General features: G+C 45.4%; 1 protein-coding gene across 2 annotated transcripts in view; it reads left to right on the forward strand.

Annotated features, from left to right (window-relative positions):
* The window catches only part of LOC138580216 (C->U-editing enzyme APOBEC-1-like), a 327632-nt gene that overhangs the window by 135229 nt on the left and 171975 nt on the right, over positions 1-20428 (forward strand). For both annotated transcript variants that reach the window (XM_069650576.1, XM_069650577.1), the window contains one exon: positions 12305-12705. In XM_069650576.1, coding sequence (XP_069506677.1) covers positions 12305-12705 — 401 coding nt within the window. The remainder of the gene's footprint in view (positions 1-12304; positions 12706-20428) is intronic.

The raw sequence follows: 20428 nt of genomic DNA on the forward strand, positions 1-20428 counted from the left end.
GTTATTTACTTCTAGTATTTGATTATTTACTTCTAGTATTTTTTCTATGTCCATGGGCGACGGATTTTCTATCCCTTTTGATTTTGATTTTCATGCGATCACTTTACCCATTACTAACCCAGGAGGTCCTAGAATTAGTTATTTTTATCATATTCAAGCCCATTGGCTTGTTCACAGACACGGATCGTGGCTCGCGCCCTCCATCGTGAAGCCGCGATCACGTGTCTTATAAAACCAGGTTGCTCGGCAACGCGCCGATGCAACGAGGACAGACTGCTTTCGATCACGTGTCTTATAAAACCAGGTTGCTCGGCAACACGCCGATGCAACGAGGACAGTCTGCTTTCGGCAGACGCGGAGAGAACCGCTCCTCTCCGTTCTCTACAAATGGTAAGCAACTATCCACGTTTGCTATTACTTTATGCGATTAGCCACACTTTGGATAGGCCCTTTATACATACCTTACTATTTACAGCAACTGCTCGCCGAGCGCGGTGTTGCAGTCTGGTCTCTGAAACACAGAATTCGCCATTATTCACCAACATCAGGTAATGGACCCAATTCCCTCCTTTTTAGTTATATGATATGATATGATATGACATTTGTAACGCGCCTATACACAAGTGTTTCAAGGCGCGACGAGGCAGGGAGGGGGGAACAAGGGGAAGAAAGACAACGATCCTACTAGGCCAGGTGTCATTCAGACCGCGCAAGTGCAGGGGTAGGGGGAAGGGAAAAGTGCAAGGGGAAGGGGAGGGGGGAAGTGCAGTACAAGTAAGTAGAATAAGTAAATAAATAGGGCCAGCTGGTGGCAAGTGCAAGGTAAGTGCAGACAAGTGCTGGGAAAGGGGGGGCTGTAGGGATACAGAGACAGTCCCTCAGTGCAGGGGTTGCCAGGGAGGCAGTGCAAGAGGAGAGTGGCTAGGACCAGGACCGAGGTTGGTGAGAGTGGCCCAGTTGCAGATTCGGTGCAGATTCAGTCGAGACTTTAGCAGGGGAGAGGGAGAGAGAACGCAGAAGCAAAGAGGAAGGTTTTGAGGTGCTTCCGGAACCGGAGATGGTTCTCCTCAAGTTTCAGGGAGGCAGGAAGGCTGTTCCAGAGGGAGGCCCCTGCCACGGCGAGAGATCGACCCCCGACTCGTTGCTTCGAGAAGCGGCTGACCCTGAGGGAGTTGGAGATGGATGAGCGAAGGGCTCAGGAAGGAAGATATTTAGGAAGAGCGATTTGAAGGTATTTAGGCCCCAGGCCCCAGAAGGCCTTGTGGACAATGCAGAGGGTTTTGAACTTAATCCTCGCAGGCACTGGGAGCCAGTGTAGAGATTTCAGTCCTGGAGAGATACGGTCCCTGGGCTTGAGGCCAAGGACAAGTCTTGCAGTTCTGTTCTGGATGAGTTGCAGGGGGCGGAGAGTGGAGGCAGGCAGATTAAGATAGAGGCTGTTACAGTAGTCCAGCTTCGAGAGAACCAGGGCTCGGGAGACAGTGAGCTTCTGGGGGAAGGAGAGGAAGGGAAGAATACCTCTGAGGAGGTGCAGCTGGTAGTGTGACTTCTTAGAGACGTCAGATATATGACATCCTTACTTACCTTTGTACTGTTCTGATTTGTTTCTTTTATTTCCGATCTGCCTACTGATTCTGCTCACCACATTGTCGGGTATGTGTTTCACTTCACATTTTTCTACAACTATTTGGATGATGACTGTTCATGTTCATGTTTACATACTTATGTCCTTTTTGAATATGGGATTTATTATATATGGATATTAACCATGGTATGACTGGCACAATTACATGTTAATCTTATGTTTAAATAGATCAGACTTGCCCTGATGAAGGAATTGTTGTATTCCGAAATGCGTTGGCACAATATAAGTCTACGGATATAGTGACTTGTGGCAAACTCTTCCTCACTAAGAACATTATTAGTGATTACTTGTTACTTTTTTCATAAAAGAACTTTTGTTTGATGGATAAAAATCAACATTGAAAAATCATTACAACTTTGAGTTTTGAATTTTCCATGAATGGTTCACAGGAATTGCACACAGTAAATTGCATCTAACACAAAACCCGGTTTGGGATTCCAGTGAGCGGCTGTATGATTGGGTATTTTACCTAATCTTTTGCTCTTATTCCCCGTGTTCTGCCCACTTTTCTTGTGTGCGCTACATGATGTGCGCTTTCCCTGTGCGTGTCGCGCATGCCGTTTAGTGACGTGTGCGCCCACGTGCGCCACCCACGGATTTGGTGCACATCCCAGGTTTTACACGCGCAGCGCATTCCATGAATCGATGAACGGCTGCGTGTGCCGATTTAGCACGCATGCGCTGCGATTTTCACACTTGCGCTCCCCTTTTTGGCACACATTTATTCCATGAATTTCCCTGTGAGTGTATGAAACACATGGAGTGTATGGATCAGATGGAGTGTATAGATCAGATGGAGTGTATATATCATATAGAGTGTATGTATCAGATGGAATATATGGATCAGATGAAATATATGGAACAGATGGAATATATGGAACAGATGGAGTATATGGATCAGACGGAGTGAACGAATCAGACGGAGAACATGGAACAGACGGTGTGCGTAGAACAGACGGTGTACATGGAACGGACTGCGTGCATGGAACAGATGGAGTGCATGGAACGGAGCATGGAACGATGGAGTGCATGGAACGGATGGAGTGCATAGAATGGACGGAGTGGATGGAACAGATGGAGTGCATGGAAATGATGGAGTGCATGGAACTGATGGCGTGCATACAACAACATGAACAAATGGAGTGAATAGAACGAATGGAGTTGATAGAACGAATGGATTAGATGTTACGGATTTAACTGATGGAGTGCATAAATCAGAGGCAGATCACGGAACGGATGGAATGCATGAAATGGTTGAAGTGCATGGAAATGACGAGTACACCGAACCTATGGAGTGCATGCAACGGACGAGGTGCATGTGACGGATCGAATGCATGTGACGGTTAGAGTGCATGGAACTAATGGAGTTTATGGAATGAGTGGAGCGGATTAAACAGATGGAGTGGGGGGAATGAAGTGAACAGCTAAAAATGGATTGAATAAATGACTCTGATGTGCGCTCGATCTCATGCACCTACAGAAAACCACCATATCACACCACCATGCTTACTCTCTTCTATACACCACCACTCAACTACAACACAGCGATACTATGACACATTCGGTATAGCTGTTCTCATACCAACACCTCTCACATACTCCCCATCACCCTGACCAAACACAGCTGGCCGCACATCCGCCAGCCTAGGCGTTCTCCTCAGGCCTAATGCAGCCAGAATCGGTCTGGATAACACCATGCCAGAACGAACACATACTCCTGAACATGGTTCACAAGCCTCTGAAAAGTGGCAGGTGCATTCTTCAACCCAACAAAGGCATTACCCTGAATTGGTAAAGGCCCTCTGGAGTTGAGAATGTTGTCTTATCCTTAGCATGTTCTGCTAGGGCTATTTGCAATACGCTGCAGTGAGGTCAAATGTGCTGAGGTACTTGGAAGCATCGAATGTATCCACCAGCTCATCAGTTCTAGGTAAGGGGTGTGTATCTGTCTTAGTGACAGAATTCATAGCCCTGTAATCCACTCAAAACCTCAACTCAGAGGAGCCTGCTTTTGGAACCAAAGCCACAGGGCTGGACCAAGGACTACAAAAGGGTTCGATCCCCCCAAGATCTATCATCGTGTTAACCTTTGTTTTGATGTAAGATCTCACCTTATCTGACATCCTGTATCCGCTACTTTTGTTAGGTACACTATTTCCTGTGTTAATGTGTCCCCCTTTTTTCTTCCTGCACTTATCAGACCTACCCTGTCTGTTGCCTTAAACCTAGCACTTGCAAATTGCTGGCTGCATTACCACTGTGTGTTGCCTTTATTATTTATTTATTGTTATTTATCTGTTTCTCCACTGCTTCACACTTTCCACTTCTCCCTCCTTCCATGCACTTTCCCCCTCCCCCTCTTCCATGCACTTGCACGTTCTCAATGTCACTGGGCCTAGTAAGATCGTTGTTTTGTTCTCCTCTGTTCCCCTCCCTTGCCTTGTCGGGCTCTGAAACACTTGTGTACGAGCGCGATAGAAATAAAATATCAATCAATCAATATCAATCAATGCCATGTTTGCACCAAGGTGTCAAACCAGGTGCTAGGGGAAACAAAGGGGAGAATTGCCCCAGCAAACTTCTCACCTCTCCTTGCTGAACAAAAGTCAGTTGAGGGGCCACTTGGACACCCTGAATGGTGCCATCTGAAGTACTGCTCTTGAATAGATCAGGAAGAGGTTCTGACTCTTACTCCTCTAAATCTGAAGCCAACAGCAGTGTAACTATTTCAACTCTTGGGATGAAAGCCTTCAGCCTGTTTGTATGGAACACTTTTGGAGCCTGTCCAGCCCTTCCAAGGTCCACTAAATAGTTAACCTCACCCAGTGACTCCACCACTGTGTAAGGGCCTGCCCATTTGTCCTGTGAAGCTCTAGGCTGTATAGGGTTCATGATCAGTACTTGCTGGCCTGGTGTGAAGTTGATCAGGGAAGCCTTCTGGTCATACCAGTGTTTCACCAGAGCTTGCCCAGCCTTCACCTTCTCACTAGCCTGACCCATCAAGAGTACCATTCTTTTTCTGAGTCCTAGTACATAGTCCACCACATTGGTAGTGATAGGGGGAGTGGGATTCTCCCACCCCTCATTGGCTAGAGCCAAGGGTCCCCTTACAGGTTGACCAAAAAGAAACTCAAAGGGGCTGAAGCCAACCCCCTCTTGAGGTACATCTCTGTAGGCAAACAACAAGCAGGGTCAAAGGAGCTCCCATTTCCTCCTCTGGGGCTCTTCTAGAGCCCTATCATGCTTTTGAGGGTTCTGTCAAACTGCTCGACTAAGCCATTGGTTTGTGGGTGGTATGCTGAGGAAAACTTGTTAGTAACCCCACACGCCTTCCACATGGCTTGCATATACTTTGACATAAAGTTGCTGCCCCTTTCAGGCACAACTTATTTAGGGAAGCCAACCCTAGTAAATATGCCAAGTAAGGCTTCTGCAAGTGACTTGGCAGTTACCATTTCCAATGGGATGGCCTCAGGATACCGGTGCAATGGTCGACCAGCACCAGAATAAACCTATTGCCTGAGGATACTTGTGGGTCAAGGGGACCAACAATGTCAATCCCTCCCCTTTCAAATGGTACCACCGCAACTGGGAGTAAAGGAGCTTGGATTGTTGTGCCAATTTTTCAAGTATAATGGTATGTGACACAACTCCGGCAGTGACTTTCTACTTGCACCCCCATCTTGGGGCAATAGAAGTGCATGGCTAACCTTTGCTTGGTTCTCCTGATGCCAAGGTGACCATCAAGGGGGACTTCATGTGCCAACTGCAAGTAGAAGGATCTTATAGTAAGGGGCACCACCAACCTCCTATGGTCTCCTTCTGTAGACTCTGTAGGCTCACGGTAGAGGAACCCACCTTCCCAATAAATCATATGCTTCCCAGGAGGTTCACCCTCAAGCTGGGAGCAAGCCTGTCTCCTTAGGCCTTTCAAAGATGGGCACCCATGATGGCCCTTATTAAACTCAGCCCTATCAGGATCACCTTCCACCAAGAAACTCTGGAGCTCAGGATGGTAATGTGGGTTAAGAATTTCTGGCAACACCTCTTCCTCGTCAGGTTTAGGTGCTTGGCAACTACCTCCACCTTGGTGGTAGGTGAGTTAGATGGAATGTATTATTTCCCTCTTCTGTCTTTTTAGACTCCTTTAGCCTTGGGTTTCCCCTTTGGCTTGGCTTTAGTCTTGGCCAATGCAGCCCTTGTTTGTCACCTTGTGCTTGGTCTCTCTGCTGTGTCACCCACAAGACCTAAGTCCCTGAGATCATTCCCCAGCAGGGCCTTACCTGGGACTTACGTCGTTATGCTCACTGGCATCCTGACCATAGTACCATTGATAGTAACAGGTATTACTGGGAACTTGAGAGGGGCACCATCAGCTAACTTAGTGGGCATCAAAGGAACTCTGGCAAGTTCCTCTGGGTTTACCAATGTAGAATTCCCTACAGTTCTGCTGCCGCACTATCCCTAAGGGCAGGAGTGTCTACTACATTGATCAGCACACTGTCCTTAAAGTAGTGCTTGGTGTTATCTGGAATGCTAGCATAAGCCCCTGAGACTTTAGGCTCCCAGGAACCCAGGGAAACTAGGACTACCTCTGATTTTCCGACTGCAGAAGGAGCCAGAGGTGAAGGATTCCCCTGTGAACTCTTCCTCCTCATAGGAGGAGAAGCCAGACTCACAGAGTGTACCCCAAAGGTTTTGACCTTACATCTGTGGTCCCCTTCACATGGTAATTTGCTCCACAAGCCACACAAGATTGACAGGGTCTTGGGACAAAGGGAGGCTTACTATAACCAGAGGTCTGTCTGGGAGGATAACTCCCACTACCCTGGACATGTTCTTGGGACTTACCCTTGAATTTCTTGTTGTGGCCCTTTTGGGAGGAAGTTGTATCAGAACCCCCACCCTTTTTATCTTTGTGCTTGTTTCCCTCCTCCTGCTTACTAGGAGTAGTCTTGTCCTTATGGACACTCTGTGTGATACCCATAAATCTGCTGCAATGGCCAGCTTCTTAGGATCTAACTCAATTGAATCTGCCAAGTGCTGCTTAAGCTCAGAGGAACAAGATGCAAAAATATGTTCAAGCATGAATAAACATATCATACCCTCAAAGGTGGAGACCTTATAGCCTTCAACCCAACCAGTCAAATCTTTCAAGGAATCAGTAACATAGGACACCCAAGTGGTACCTTCTTTCTTTTTGTACTCTCTGAATCTTTTTAAGTAGTGGGCAGGAGTCTTCTCAAACTTTACGATGAGAGTCTGCTTCAATTTTGCAATGTCTACCCTTTCAGCGTTTGACATTTCCATAATAGCACTGCAGCCAGAATGGGGCAGTCAACTGAGCAACCATGCAATCTTCTCAGCATCCACAACCTCTTGAACTTCACATGCATACTCAAGTGCAGTGAACCAGTCCATAATGTCATTCTTCTCATCATAAACACTGAGCAGATATTTAGGAAATCTTGGATGAGAGAAGGAGCTGGACCCATTTCCAGGTCCTTAGGAGCTGTCAGTTGAATCCTGAAGCTTGACCAGTTCCAACTGGTGATCCCTGTCCTTTTGTTTTTCTGCCTGCTCCAGCTTCAGCTTTGCCATGTTGAATTCAAGCTTCTTCTGCTTAAACAGCAGTTCTTGCTTCTTGAACTCAAGCATGATCTCATCATCAGAGCTGGCAGAGGAAACTTGGGACAACACATCATCTCTGTCATCATGGGACCCATGGATGAGTGCAGCAACAGATCTGTCAGTGAGAGCAGCCCCACCACCTTCTGCACTGTCATATGTGGTAATGGCATTGAGTTGCATCTCTTGCCAATCCATGTTTCTCTGTATCATTTCACTTTTTGTACCTTGAGAAGGCAAACCTCTCTCAGTACACATCATTCTCAATGTTTCAGATTTTGAAGCATTTAAGGTTATGTTGGTTATTGTTGCCATGTTTTACGATAGGTCTATGGCTTTTAGAGTTACTTTACTACTAAGGTAACTATGTGTCTTGGGTAGGGGTAATCTGAAATGCCTTCTCTAGTGTGCAACACTGGGAACCTTCGATTCTATCCCACAACTGTACACCAATTTGTTAAGATGGATTTCTGAACTCTGACCTGGTGGGCAGAGGTGGCGGCAGTCAAGACTAGGTGTCAGGAGTGGTGAGGGTGATCGAAAGCCCACTATGAGCACACACAGCAAGGACACTACAAATTAGTCTCAGTCAGGTGTATATAAAAAATACATATACATTTATTAAAGGCCTTTTAAATCAAACACAAGCAAAGATCAGCAGTAAATACTTAAACCAACATGACACTACTATCAAACATATATACAGTAATCCAAATGGCCTAAAAGGATGGCACGCAGTATAAGTCCACAACCTGTAAAGAAAGGGGGCATACAGTGTGAAAATCTTTTAGGAAGTCCTTTACAAATCAAACCCTAACTGGGAAGTAGTCCAATCCCTATGAAGAGTGGAGACTTGCTCTCAAAAGTACATCCATGCTGGTGCACTCGATTGTACGGTAGAGCAAATCCAGGCCACTATACAGGGCCAACCACAGCTATTGCGGCTTGCGCATAGGAATGGGTTAAAAATATGCGTAAGTATCAGCTGCCGCCAGCTCTGTCCAAGGCTCATTTGTACATCTACCGAAAAATCCATTCAGGGTGTCTAGGGCCTTTGGAAACAAAAGGACGTCTCCAGCGCACTGTACTGTAAGGTCCTTTGTGCACTTTGTAAATGTTGCTAAAGAATTGCAACAAAGCGAAAGACTAAGGGGAACCAAAGTCTCCTAATACTGACTGTCTTTAAGGGCATGTCAGTTTCCCCATAACAAAATTAGCAAAAGCCCAGTGGAGTACAGCGGAAGGCTGGGCTCCTCTGGAAAAACTCAGGCTAGGATTGTCAGACAACAGCAAAAAGTTGGGGGGTTTACAACTGGAGCGAAAATTACACATACATGGAAATATTTCCTAACAGTGTAGCATTCCAAAACATCTGGAGAGCCTCATGTTGAAGATCCCTGTAATAAAAGGGATCTTTGGAGCTCTATTGTTGTTTCATCCAAGAGCTCTAGATCATATGCGCAAGCAATCCTGGGTACATGATGCAATCCAACCTTTGGAAGCCAATTGCAAACTGTGGTAAGTGCTGCTTCCACATCTGCTCTGTAGAAATTAATAAACAGCGGGGCGAGGACACATCCCTATTTCAGTCCTTGCTCTATTGCTATTAGATTAGAAAATGCACCACTCCCATTCTGCCTTACTCGGACTGAAGCATCTTCAGTTCTTACTGTTACCTAGGGTCCCCTGTGGGGAATTGAAGCCTTCAATCCCCTGCATGGCCATCCTGGAGGAATATGTTTAAATGAATCATCAGAAATGTTGGTGATTCGTTCCAATTCAAATCTGATAATCCCTAAAACCTTGTGGATTGACTGGTATTTAAACCCATCCAGTATTCATCAGTCAAAGGACCTATTCACGGACAAGGCAGGGTTTATTGGATATGAAAGGTCCACGCACCTAGGAATTGGGTATAGGTAAATTCAACCGTACGACACACAATGAAATGGTGTACATCCTCGAATCAACCACCATGTTTTTAGAAACGTTCTCCTATTTCGTTTTAGTAACTATTGCACTGTAATGTGTTGTGAAATGTGCCCATGATAGAATCAATTGATTGTGATATGATGCACAATATCGGTCAGACATTCATTAAGGGATTAACGGCCTGACAAAAAATTGCATGTTTTCACATTGTCATATATACTGCACATTTTGCACATTGTCCCTTTTGCACACAATTGCTAGTATTCAGGTATCTATTTTAGCATTGTATCTGTATATGTTTTTGGTTGGAGTAAAGTGTATATGTTTACGTTTGACAATATGAAAGACTACAGCCGAAATGGACTTTGGTGTTGAACTAAACATTTTTATTTACACATAGTATATTCAGAAAGTATGGTTTGAAAAATAAAAGGTTTGTGGGTGATCAATACGTCCAAATTCAATATTTAACATTTTTTTCATGAAAGACTGCCTGGAATAATTACACATTTATTGTCAAATAAGAAAGAGTAACACACAGAAAAGTGCACATGAATTGTCATGTTAGGCCAATCTCTGTGTTATATCGATTTTTTCCCCAAGTCCTAACAGTAGGGGTCTCCCTTCCATTAACCATCCATGGAAGAATACCTGTAGCCGCCTGATCTTGGTGACGTCCATTGCATTCCATCTTCTTTGCTTCCTGGAGGTGTCCTGAAGTTGCCTGCTCTGTAGACGTCTTCTTCATTTTGTGTATGGGTGTCCTAAAACAGAACCAATCACCACGACCGACTGAAATTAAAACCTGTGTCCGAAAAATTACCTCTGCCCCCATGACCCCTGTGCCTCCCTCAGCCAGATAAAGCACAGAAGAACATATCCCTAATGAAATACGGAACCTCAGTAGTGGTCTCTGGAGAAATCTAAGTAAGGGGGATAAATTAACACACCTGCTTCTCCTTTCCCCCATCCTCCATAGGGTTACATAAACAGAAGGTCCTGTCCTTATCTCACTCTTTCCTGACTGATCAGTGGTGATCTAGTCAAGGATTCATTCCTGGGCCTACGCTAGTGTAGTGGAAATTAGAAAGCTACTTACCTGAACTTTTCTGAACTTTTTCTAACTCTGAGTCGCAATCACTGGCATTGTCCAATCACATTGTATACCTTCCTGAAAAGTATATCCTTCGGAACTGAAGACCACGCCCCAAACCATCTCAGTGCTGGACTTATTAAGTAATAGGTAACTGTTCTGAAGTGTTTCTACTGTGGCTGCCGCATTTGACTTCTTACCTGTATCGCGCTGGTTTTGAATGATATGCTTTTCTATCTTTTCACAAAAGTGATTGTTTATATGCATTTTATAGCAATTGTGTGACAATATTTGCCTAGAATTATCAGCACTTGTGTTATTTTTAAAGGCCTGATAAATAATTGTATATTTGGGTACTTACCTGTTTAACTGGAATTATTTTGTTGCTCTGTGTGGATTCATTGTAGCCCTAGACCACTCACACCCCACCCCATCTGAGACTAAGCCTTGCTGCTCTGATATCTTACCTTGATGGAGTTTGGCTAATATCTCAGTGTCTCCCTGTTCACCATAATAGAGCGGCGTCCAAAAATCAACCCCATTGGTTGATTTTGGAAATCCATCTTAACACATTGGCATTCATTTTGATTCCTCTCACTCATTAAACATGCATATCATTAACATAGCTTGTTCCTGTCATTTTCAACAGATTAACACCTGCACAGTGTGCCCTTTTCTTTCTTTTCACTCTACCAAAACCTCTTCCGTTTCCTCTTTGGTTATTTCTCATCTAGACTGATTATTTTGGGGCCTCATTACAACTCAGGCGGAATGGGTTAATGGGGTCCACTAATGGGTGCGGACCCGTTATTCCCATTCCGCCTGATTACGAGGTCCCCTCGCGGGACTCGGTAAGGATGCCTGGTAAAACCAGGCGTCGTTACCAGGTCCTGCGAGGGGAAGAGGGAGCTAACATGGGCCGGTCGTACCCGGCCCGTTGTTAGATCGCTCTCCCATTCCCATTGAGCCCTATGGGGGCTCAAATGGGAATGGGGAAGGTCTGGGACCAGGTTCCCTGAGGGAGGAATTACCGGGCCCTCTGAACTCGGAAAGGCCCGGTAATTCCCCATTCAGGGAACTCGGTAAAGGAACCCGGTTTGGCGGCAGCCATGGAGCTAGGAGCTAGCAGCTCCATGGCTACCACCAAACTTGTAATGAGGCCCCTGGTCATTTTATCACACTCTGCTCAGTCTTCTTCAACTCTTCCATTCATTCTCTATGCTAACTGCCTCCTCGTACGCCCATCTCCTCCTTACTACAGTCTCTATTTGAGTATCTTCCGAATCTCACCTTTGTTTCCATTTTCTTTGTATTGTTGTCAAATGTATCCATGAACATGCTCCCCCCATCTCTATTCACTGATTACTCTCTATGTCCCTTCTCATTAACTCTGTTCTCATGGTCAGTTTCTACACTTATATTTCCCAAACCCCCTTGTTCCTCATGTCGTTTCTGTTTGTTCACTCTTTTTTCACCTATACATTAGAACACTTTACCCCTGATATTAGATCCTCTCCAGAACTTTCACAGTATGGTTCAAAGCATCCTCAAGGTAGGTCTGAAACTGTTCAAGCTGTTGGCCTTGTCCCTGCAACTCCCCACCATTATTAGATTTATACCGCTGGCTGAGTCATTTTAAACTTAGGCAGCAGCCATAATTCACTTACCCACCCAGTTCTTATTCAGCGGCCCACTGTGCCAGCTTGGGCCCAAACGGCTTACTGCTAAGCCAAAGCTAACAAACGATGAGTTGCTAGATATAACGTGGAAATGTGAAATCATGCAAAAGCGATACGTTTCAGGGCTCAGTGTCTAGTTTGGTGGTAGTGTAATGTGATCCCCCGGCTGTTCATTTGTTATTGTATATTGGAAAACTCACAGACAACTTAATACACAGGGGAATAAGGTTTTGAAAACATGCAGGTTTTAGTCTGTGAATGTGTACTATCTACCCTGAGAGTGTTCCCAATCTTTGTAATCACTTGATGTCTTCTCTGCCTCCCCAGGAGGATGATATACCCAGAAGAATTCACTTCTGTCTTTGACCCACATGTGTATCGGAGAGATACCTACCTGCTCTTTGAAATCCAATGGCATTCTCCAGGTGGCTTCTACCGAGGCTGCTGCCGGAACCCAAAGGATGCTCATGCTGAGGTTAACTTCATTGAAAATATTTTTAAGAGAAGGATTTACAACTCCAATAAGAAGTGCCGTATGACCTGGTACCTTTCCTGGAGCCCTTGTGGTTCCTGTGCCAGGGCGATCACCACTTTCCTTAAAGACTTCCCGAACGTGGCTTTGGAAATCCGCATGGCCAGGCTCTTCAAGCATACAGATTTCCGCAACAAGAAAGGTCTGAAAGAACTTCATCGTAGTCCGGCGGATATCTATATTATGGCAGAGCAAGGTAACACTGGAACATTGCTATGAAATGCTTGGTGAGGTGAGAGAATCATTAACAGATTATGTTGACAAATCTACTATCCAGTAAAAACGTTAACTGCAAAAATCATGTAACTTCATCAAATAGCCCTGGTTGTGCATGTGGGGAAGGTGAAGAAGCAGTCTGATGCTTGTGTTTTGAACTCTTGACAGCTTTTCTGGCTGCAGTATAGCTTGTCGGTGATGCAAAGGAGGTATGATACCAGAGAGATTATAGCAATCAGTTTGTGTCTTCATGGTTGTTATGGTAGGATGTGTTTAAGAGTGCGCAGGCGCTGCACTAGAAGGTGAGCATTCCTGCAGGACGAGTTAACCTCACACATAACACAACACCACCTGAAATATGGCACTCACAGGAAACAGGTCAAAAACCAGTACACCTCACAACAATAGAGTGGCAGCAATGCAATAAGAAAATGTAATGCACAATGAAGAAATGAATCAGCTGCATCATGCACACAATAGTAAATCACCACTAACACACTGAATATAACACACACAAGCAAAAGCTGCAAGGTAAATGTTTCAAAGTTCAACTCAACAGAAATGTGCAAAAATGCCAATATTTAACTTCAACCAAAACAATCCTTGCATCTGGGGTTGATTCCCTTCCACTGGATTGTTTCAGGAAAACTGTTCACAATGTTCTGTGTCAAAACCCGTCTCTTAAAGGCAGTACACCTGTCTATTTTACCTAATACTCTCCTCAGGATGGCAAAACAAATGTTCCTACCACAACTCTGGTTGGAATATAGCAAAGAGGAAGTTTCTCCTAGTCTTTCCGAATGACAAAACAAAGTGTCTTTTCCACAACACTAGTTGGAATATGGCAAAGGAAAGTCTTTGCTGCTTTTCAGGATGGCTAAACAAATGTCTTTTCTCCAAGAGTGATTCAAGTATGGCAAATGACTAGTCGTTTCATCTGGTTGACAAAATGTTTAATTGAAACAACAACTTAAGTCTCTCTTCAACACACAAGCTCAAAGTGAGTTTCCCGGTATACTCCCCTGTCAGGGAACCTCTCAATTGAAAACCCTTGATATCATGGTTTACTCTCCTGCCAGGAATATCCCGCTTTTGGCTCAAACAGATCCCCTGGTGTATTCTCTTGCCAGGTATCTCTTTCCAAAAGGGTTCACTACCTGATACTCTTATCAGACCTCTCTGCAACATTCACATTCTCCTTAGGTATCACACAATTGTTCTTCTACAATAGAACTACTTTGATGCCTTCAGTTTACAGTACCAATCCTCCCTCCCCCCATACTGACAAACCATATATGAGGGTTTGTTCAAGCTCTGTCAACCTTTCTTTCAATTTCTCTTGGCTATTGGCAATGCTTGTTCCAGGTTTCCCCCAACTGACATCTGATGTCAGGAGTATTGCACAACTCTTGCTTTTTGTTTTTCCTACAGCGGCCTTTGGCTTATGGCAATGCTGTTTCCAGGTTTTCCCCAACTGACCTTTCATGTCAGGAGAATGGTACCATATTTGCCCCTGTTGTTCTTTCGGTAATGTCTTTTGGCTTAGACACTGCTGGTTCCTAGTTTCCCCCAACTGACATCTCATGTCAGGAGAACTGTACCATGTTTCCCTTCTCTTTTCAGTTCTATCTGATCAGTATTAGAAAATGCCTTCCAAACACTCTTTTATATGTTCGCACGTCCCAGAGAACCCCTACGCTTCTAGGCTTACTCACCCGTTCACCGCACAGATGCTGTGAGGAGCTTGCGCAGGGCCAGCTTCCCCTTCTTGGCAGAGTCTCATTTGGTTCCTGCATCAGCTTCAAAGTCCTTCGCTGGCAGAACAAGTGCAGCTCTGCAGGACCATGTCTTCTTGGGCCCTGACGCACACTGTTCACCTCAGCTTCACCAGAGAGTCTCCTCTCCAGTCCTGAACGTTGACAATTTGCTGCTGGCAGACATCTCCTCTTCTCCCCATGGCTTTTCTCCATGGAATTGCCTCGGCCACCGGTCTGGCTTCCGGCGCTGTGTACTATGCAGCCTTTATCTTCTCTCCTTCTTTTTTCCTCTTGCTGCCGGTGATCCCTGGGTTTAAATGTCCCATGAAGCTGATTAGGTCCATGACAAATAGACTGCACATTACTGTTGGCGTCACATTTCTTCCACATGGACTCTTTGCTCCTCTTCCCCATCGCAGTACCTGAGGCTTTCTGGGACTTGGATGGGGAACTGATTTTAAGTCACATTGTTGAACGGTTGCATTTAAAATACAATCACCATAAACATCAGATGTTATACAACAATATGCCATCAAAGACTCTGAAATTAGGTTTTCCTCCTCACAGGGGGAGAATACCCTGTGTCTCCTGTCTGAGCTACCACTTCCTTGCGGTACTCATCTCCTCCCCCATGATCCTCCCTCCTGACACCACCCACAGGGTCAGGATCAGGTAGCAGTTGCCTTTCCCTGGCCATATGGGAGGAGGACACCTCCGGGCAATCAGTGATGACCCTGCAGGATTCATCACATAAGACAGTTGAAAATTTAAAGGAGGCACAGAAGTGTCCAGAGCGAGAGAGGGATGTTAACAAGCTCAGAGATATATGGCTAAGACCATTTGTGGAGCAAAAGGATTGATAAGAGTGCACTATGAGTTGGAACTGCAAAGGATGGGAGCTTATTGTATAGGGGGTGCCAACCCCTCCCCCCTCAACTGAATATAGATAAAATGATAGGTAGATTAAATGGTTCTATTATTGCAGAAATCAGATTTATAGTGCCATTATTTAAGGTGAAAAGTGAACATGGCACTGTGCATATTTGGGTTAGAATGACCCAGGAAGTAAAGGGTGTTTTAAATATCCACACATACCATAAGTGTTTAAAGAGATATTATGAATAAGGGATCCAAAGTGAGAAATGCTTAAATAAATAAATAATAGCTCCTAGAAGAATTAATACAGTGTCAGACAAAAAAAACATATTTCAAAATGGATAACTCAAGTACAAAATGGTGTCCAGCCCGGTGTGAAAACTATGACTCATGCCAAGAGTTTTCAGACAAGCAACAGAGGCTGATACATTAGAGCTAGTCTTTGGCAGCATCTCACAGTGAGATAATTGGATTTGTTAAGTTAAAAATGGAACTTGGCAGGAAAAGCAGACAAGATTAATGATGAAGCTAGCTAAAGCAAGGGAAACTTGGATACATGTATCTATGTTCTTAATTTGAAGGGCACACTGTGCTTCATGCAGACCATTTTGAGAGACCAGCTGTATTATTTGGCACAATATATAATAGAGTGTATCTATTTATCCACAGTATAAGGCACTAACTAACTTGGCTGGACCTTGAAAATCAGATACAGAGTAGATATTGATGTGATGAAGGCGGTTTTTGGCAGAAGTTGAGAACAGTCATAAATGTGTCCAGCCAAGTCTAAAATAAGTTTATCAGTTTTGTGCGTGAGAGAAAATTGTGGATGCCAGCTATGACTAATGTGGGCTTGGTGTACACCAAATAAGCCATCCAATAATATTGAAGTGATGTTATTTTCTATGACTAAGAGGACCTATCAGAAGAATATTCTGACCAAGGTAGTCATTTGCATAAGGATGTTGCATCATTCAAATAGCCTATATAAGCAGGTTGAAGGAAACATATTTTTGAGTGTTTTCCAGACAGTGTCCTGTAACTACAACTAATAAAGACTGCTGAGAAAACTCCTGGGCGCCTGATTTTCTCTTGTCTCTCTCTGAGGAGTATTCATAGATGCCAGATGCTTGATGGGATGGGAAGAGGACCCCCAGTTCATTATCAATAGGAGAGGTAGGAGAGAAGTAGTCGATAGTAGAAGAGGTAGGGGCGAGAGTTGGACAGGAGGTGGATGGTAAAAAGAGAGAAGAGGGCTGAAAGAGTGTCAGCAATTTTCGAAATGTTAAAGGAAATGTAGTAAAGAAAGTCCTTAGCAGAAAGGGAGGAGGCGATAGATATTGGCTGGAGAGGTGTGAGTAAAGATTGGAGGGCAGATGAAAGTTTGTGGGGTTGATTGTGAAAAAAGGAGATTAGGAGATAAGTAGGAGGATTGGGCAGCATCCAGTGCAGAGATCAGGACAGCAAAGCAATATTTCTAGGCTAAGAGAAGGGTAGGTGTACGTAATTTGCACCTGCTTCAAAGGTCACAGTCCATGTTTGTTGTGAGGGTCTGAATTTTAGTGATGATCCAAGGTTGAGGGAAGGTGTTAATGTGCAAGCAGGATTGTGTTGTTCGAATGGAGTCAAACGTCCATAGCGATATTCAGAGAAAACCTGATCAAAGAAAGAGGCATGAATAGGGGAAAGAAACAGTAGGGAGGTCTTCACATCAGTATGGTAAGAGACAATGGAGAGCTGATTGAATGGCCTTGGTCATTCAAGAGGGGAGATGAGGAGTAGAAGGTGGAGGCCGGAGATGCGAAAGTGAGCATTGAGTGATCGTAGGGGGCAATGCAGAGGTCAGAGGAGAGCAAATTAGAGAGAAAGACAAGGCCAAGAGAGTTCCCACCAGAGTTGGTAGACTGGTCACTGATGGAGTAGAGGGAGTGGTCAGATAGGAGGGATCTAAGTTCAAGTCAGGTGGCTGCAGAGGGTTTAGGGAGTTAAAGTCCCCCAGAATAACAATGTGGATGTCAGTAAGAAGTGACTCATGTAGAAAGGAACAAAGGTGCTGAGTGGACCAGGGGATCGATAAAAAGCCAGAACAGTGAGAGGAATAGGAGGTAGGAGTTGAATAGTGGTGTTATGAATTGCCATCTGGCAAGGGTGTGAAAGACCTGGCTTCTTTGATTTTTATTAATTAATAAAATGATGTGGGCAATTCCATCTCTGAATCTCTGAAAGGATAATCGGCCGATCAGATGCCACTTTCATAAGCTGCGTGCCAAAAGCATGGTTGGTACCTGTGCCCTGCTCCATCAGTATCCTGATCTGTAGCACCTGCTCTACCAGTGGCATAGAGCAGGACCCGAGGTCACAGGGGCCAGTTTGACAGCTGCAATCACAGCCAAGGCTATGCAACACAGGGGCTGCATTTAAGATATGCACCCTGCCCTGAAATCCAGCCCTACAATCTCTCCATTGGCTCCCAGTGGCTGCAAGGATCAAGTTCAAGACCCTTCGTATTGTCCACAAGACTTTCTGGGGCCGGGGTCTGCACTACATCCAATGCTCTCTCCAAAATACCTTCCTTCTGTAGCCCTCCGGTCAGCTACCTCCAACTCCTTGAGGGTTAGATGCTTCTCCAGGCAGAGAGTGGGGGGTATATATCTCTACTCTGCAGGCACCTCCCTCTGGAATGGCCTACCTGTCCCTCTCAAACTTGAGCCGGACCACCTGAAGTTCAGGAAGCAGCACAAAACTTCCCTCTTCTCCTCTGCTTTCTCTCTCTCCCTCCCCTGCTGACCTACCTGACCTACCTGTCTGCTGTACTGACTGGCTGCTTGGCTACCCTCAGAGTTTCTCTGGGTACCATTCTATTTCTTAATCAGTCACCCTTGCACTGACTCTGGGCCTACAGTGGATTTATGGGCTGTAACTGTACCATACAGTCCCTTGTTCACAATGCACTACCCAGAGCCGCGCTGCCCTGGCTGCACGTACTCAGAGCATTGTTGCCATGTTTTCCCCTCCCCTGTCCCTTGCGCTTCTCCCTCCATTTCTCCTGCGCTTCTCATTCTCGCACTTGCACGATCTGAATGACACAAGGCCTAGTAAGATTGTTTGTCTTGTCCAGGGTCGGATTGGCCCTATCAGCAGTTCTGCCCTTGGCCGAACAGAACTGACTTTGGATTCTTGTTGGACCTGTTTTATGAGCCACCCCTGGGGCCAGTTTTTGCATGCAGCATTCATCAAAGAAAGTTTTCCTTTGATGAATGATGCATGATAAGCAAAGCACTGGTGCAGAGTAGCAGAGTGGCAGGCACAGGGCCCTATTCACAGAAGCGTTTTCTAATGGCAAAACACCATTGGCAAATGTTCTGTGAATTGGGCCCTTTCACTTGCACAGGCCCATGATCTGCAGGCGGTGTGGCGCCGCCATCCAGGATGCACTCCTGGCCATACACGCACAGTGTGTCAAAATAGAACGAAAACAAATGGTGGGGGTGGGGCTGTCCGCCTGTGGCTGGTCGGGATGTGTGAGCTGAGCTGTGTGCTCGTACTTTTTTTAAACTAAATCGCTCTCCTATGGCTACTGCCTGGGGTCAGCCAGGTGGGTGGTGGATGGCGACCGTCTGAGTGTCAGTAATAATGCATAGCCTACCCGGGTCTTGCTAAGTGCCTAATCATTGGCCGATCCTGAGTAAAGTGAAGGAGGAAAAAAGTGTACGGTCTCCTTCATTTCCATTTTCAGTCACAAGATGCATGTCTAGGCAGGTAAGCAGCTTTACTCCTTACTGTTTTCAACTTTACATGCATGTTTTAAGGGCCGGACCCTGTGAGCCCCATAAGTTAGCTTTGTAAATATGTTGAAATTGCACTTTAAGCTAGCTTCTATTTCTACAAGCGTGAATTCTATTTTTGTTATTTCTGCAAGCACTGAGTGAGGGGTGAGCAAATTCTCAAGAGACTGGGCTAGATATTGCCAAAACAAGCGGAATTGCCTCTAGCCAGTGTGCACACTTGCCCATCACGGTGCATGCTCGCCAATGTGGGCAATTTGACATTCCCCATCAGTGGGTTTACCATTCGTGCATTGTGCACAATTAAATGATTAAAATGGATGACCTTATGTGACCTTGTTCCTAAGAGCAACAACAACCGTCACAATAGTGATATGAGGTAACTCGTCATCAGCCACATGTGTACCATTGTGCATGGTGTAGAATGCACTGCACGTGTGTGCTAGAAATTCCAAAGGTACTTCTTGTTGCTTTCTTCTCCATTGGATTATATTCTCTGTGTTCACAGCGCGCAGCTTGCAGAACGCCAGTGAATTGATTTGATTAGGCTGTTTTTCCAAGCACTTTTTATGCACAGTTCACTTCCCATTATTATCCCAACTGCTCTCGCGGCTGAAATTACAACCTAAGCTCCCAAGGAACGTGCCAGGAACGTAGTTGCCCGATATGGGAGCGGTGGTGTCCCCTGGTGGCTCGTGGTTGTTGTGCTGCTGGTCAGCATCCCTGTGGCCTGCAGGTTACACATGGTTCTCTGGAGTGAGCACATTTTTGGCCGGCTCTCACCCAGGAGCTGGCCTAACTACAGCCCTCTGCCAGTGAGACCGTGTTTGGACCGGTACAACTTGCTGGGATGTTGTCAATTAATGCTGGAGGCAGAAGCTGCCTCTAGTCACCACCATCCTGGCCGTGGCTGTGAGCGAGTAGATATAACCCACACACCTCCTCCAGGCTACATTTGTCAGACCTAAGACTTGTGTCTGCACATGTGACACAGTAGGTGTGTGAATTTTATGTCCATCGGATTGTGTGAGTGAGCTTCTGAATGGGTGGGTCTGTGAATGTGCACGAACATGGAGGCAAGGGTCTGTGGAAAAACAAGGCCCCATGTTAAGTCAGCAGCCTTCGCACCTCGGCATGACACTCCCCTACTCTGATCCTGCAGTGTGATAGTAATGGACAACCTGCATCAGTGCTGCTTGCAGCAGGTGGCAGAGGCTGGAGATGAAAACAGAGTTGGGATTTGTGATGTGCCCTCATGTACTTCGATAAGGTGGCAGCTGGAGGT

The sequence above is a fragment of the Ambystoma mexicanum genome, chromosome 3p (genome assembly GCF_040938575.1).
Source record: "Ambystoma mexicanum isolate Mex_15411 chromosome 3p, UKY_AmexF1_1, whole genome shotgun sequence".
Taxonomy (NCBI): Eukaryota; Metazoa; Chordata; class Amphibia; order Caudata; family Ambystomatidae; genus Ambystoma; species Ambystoma mexicanum.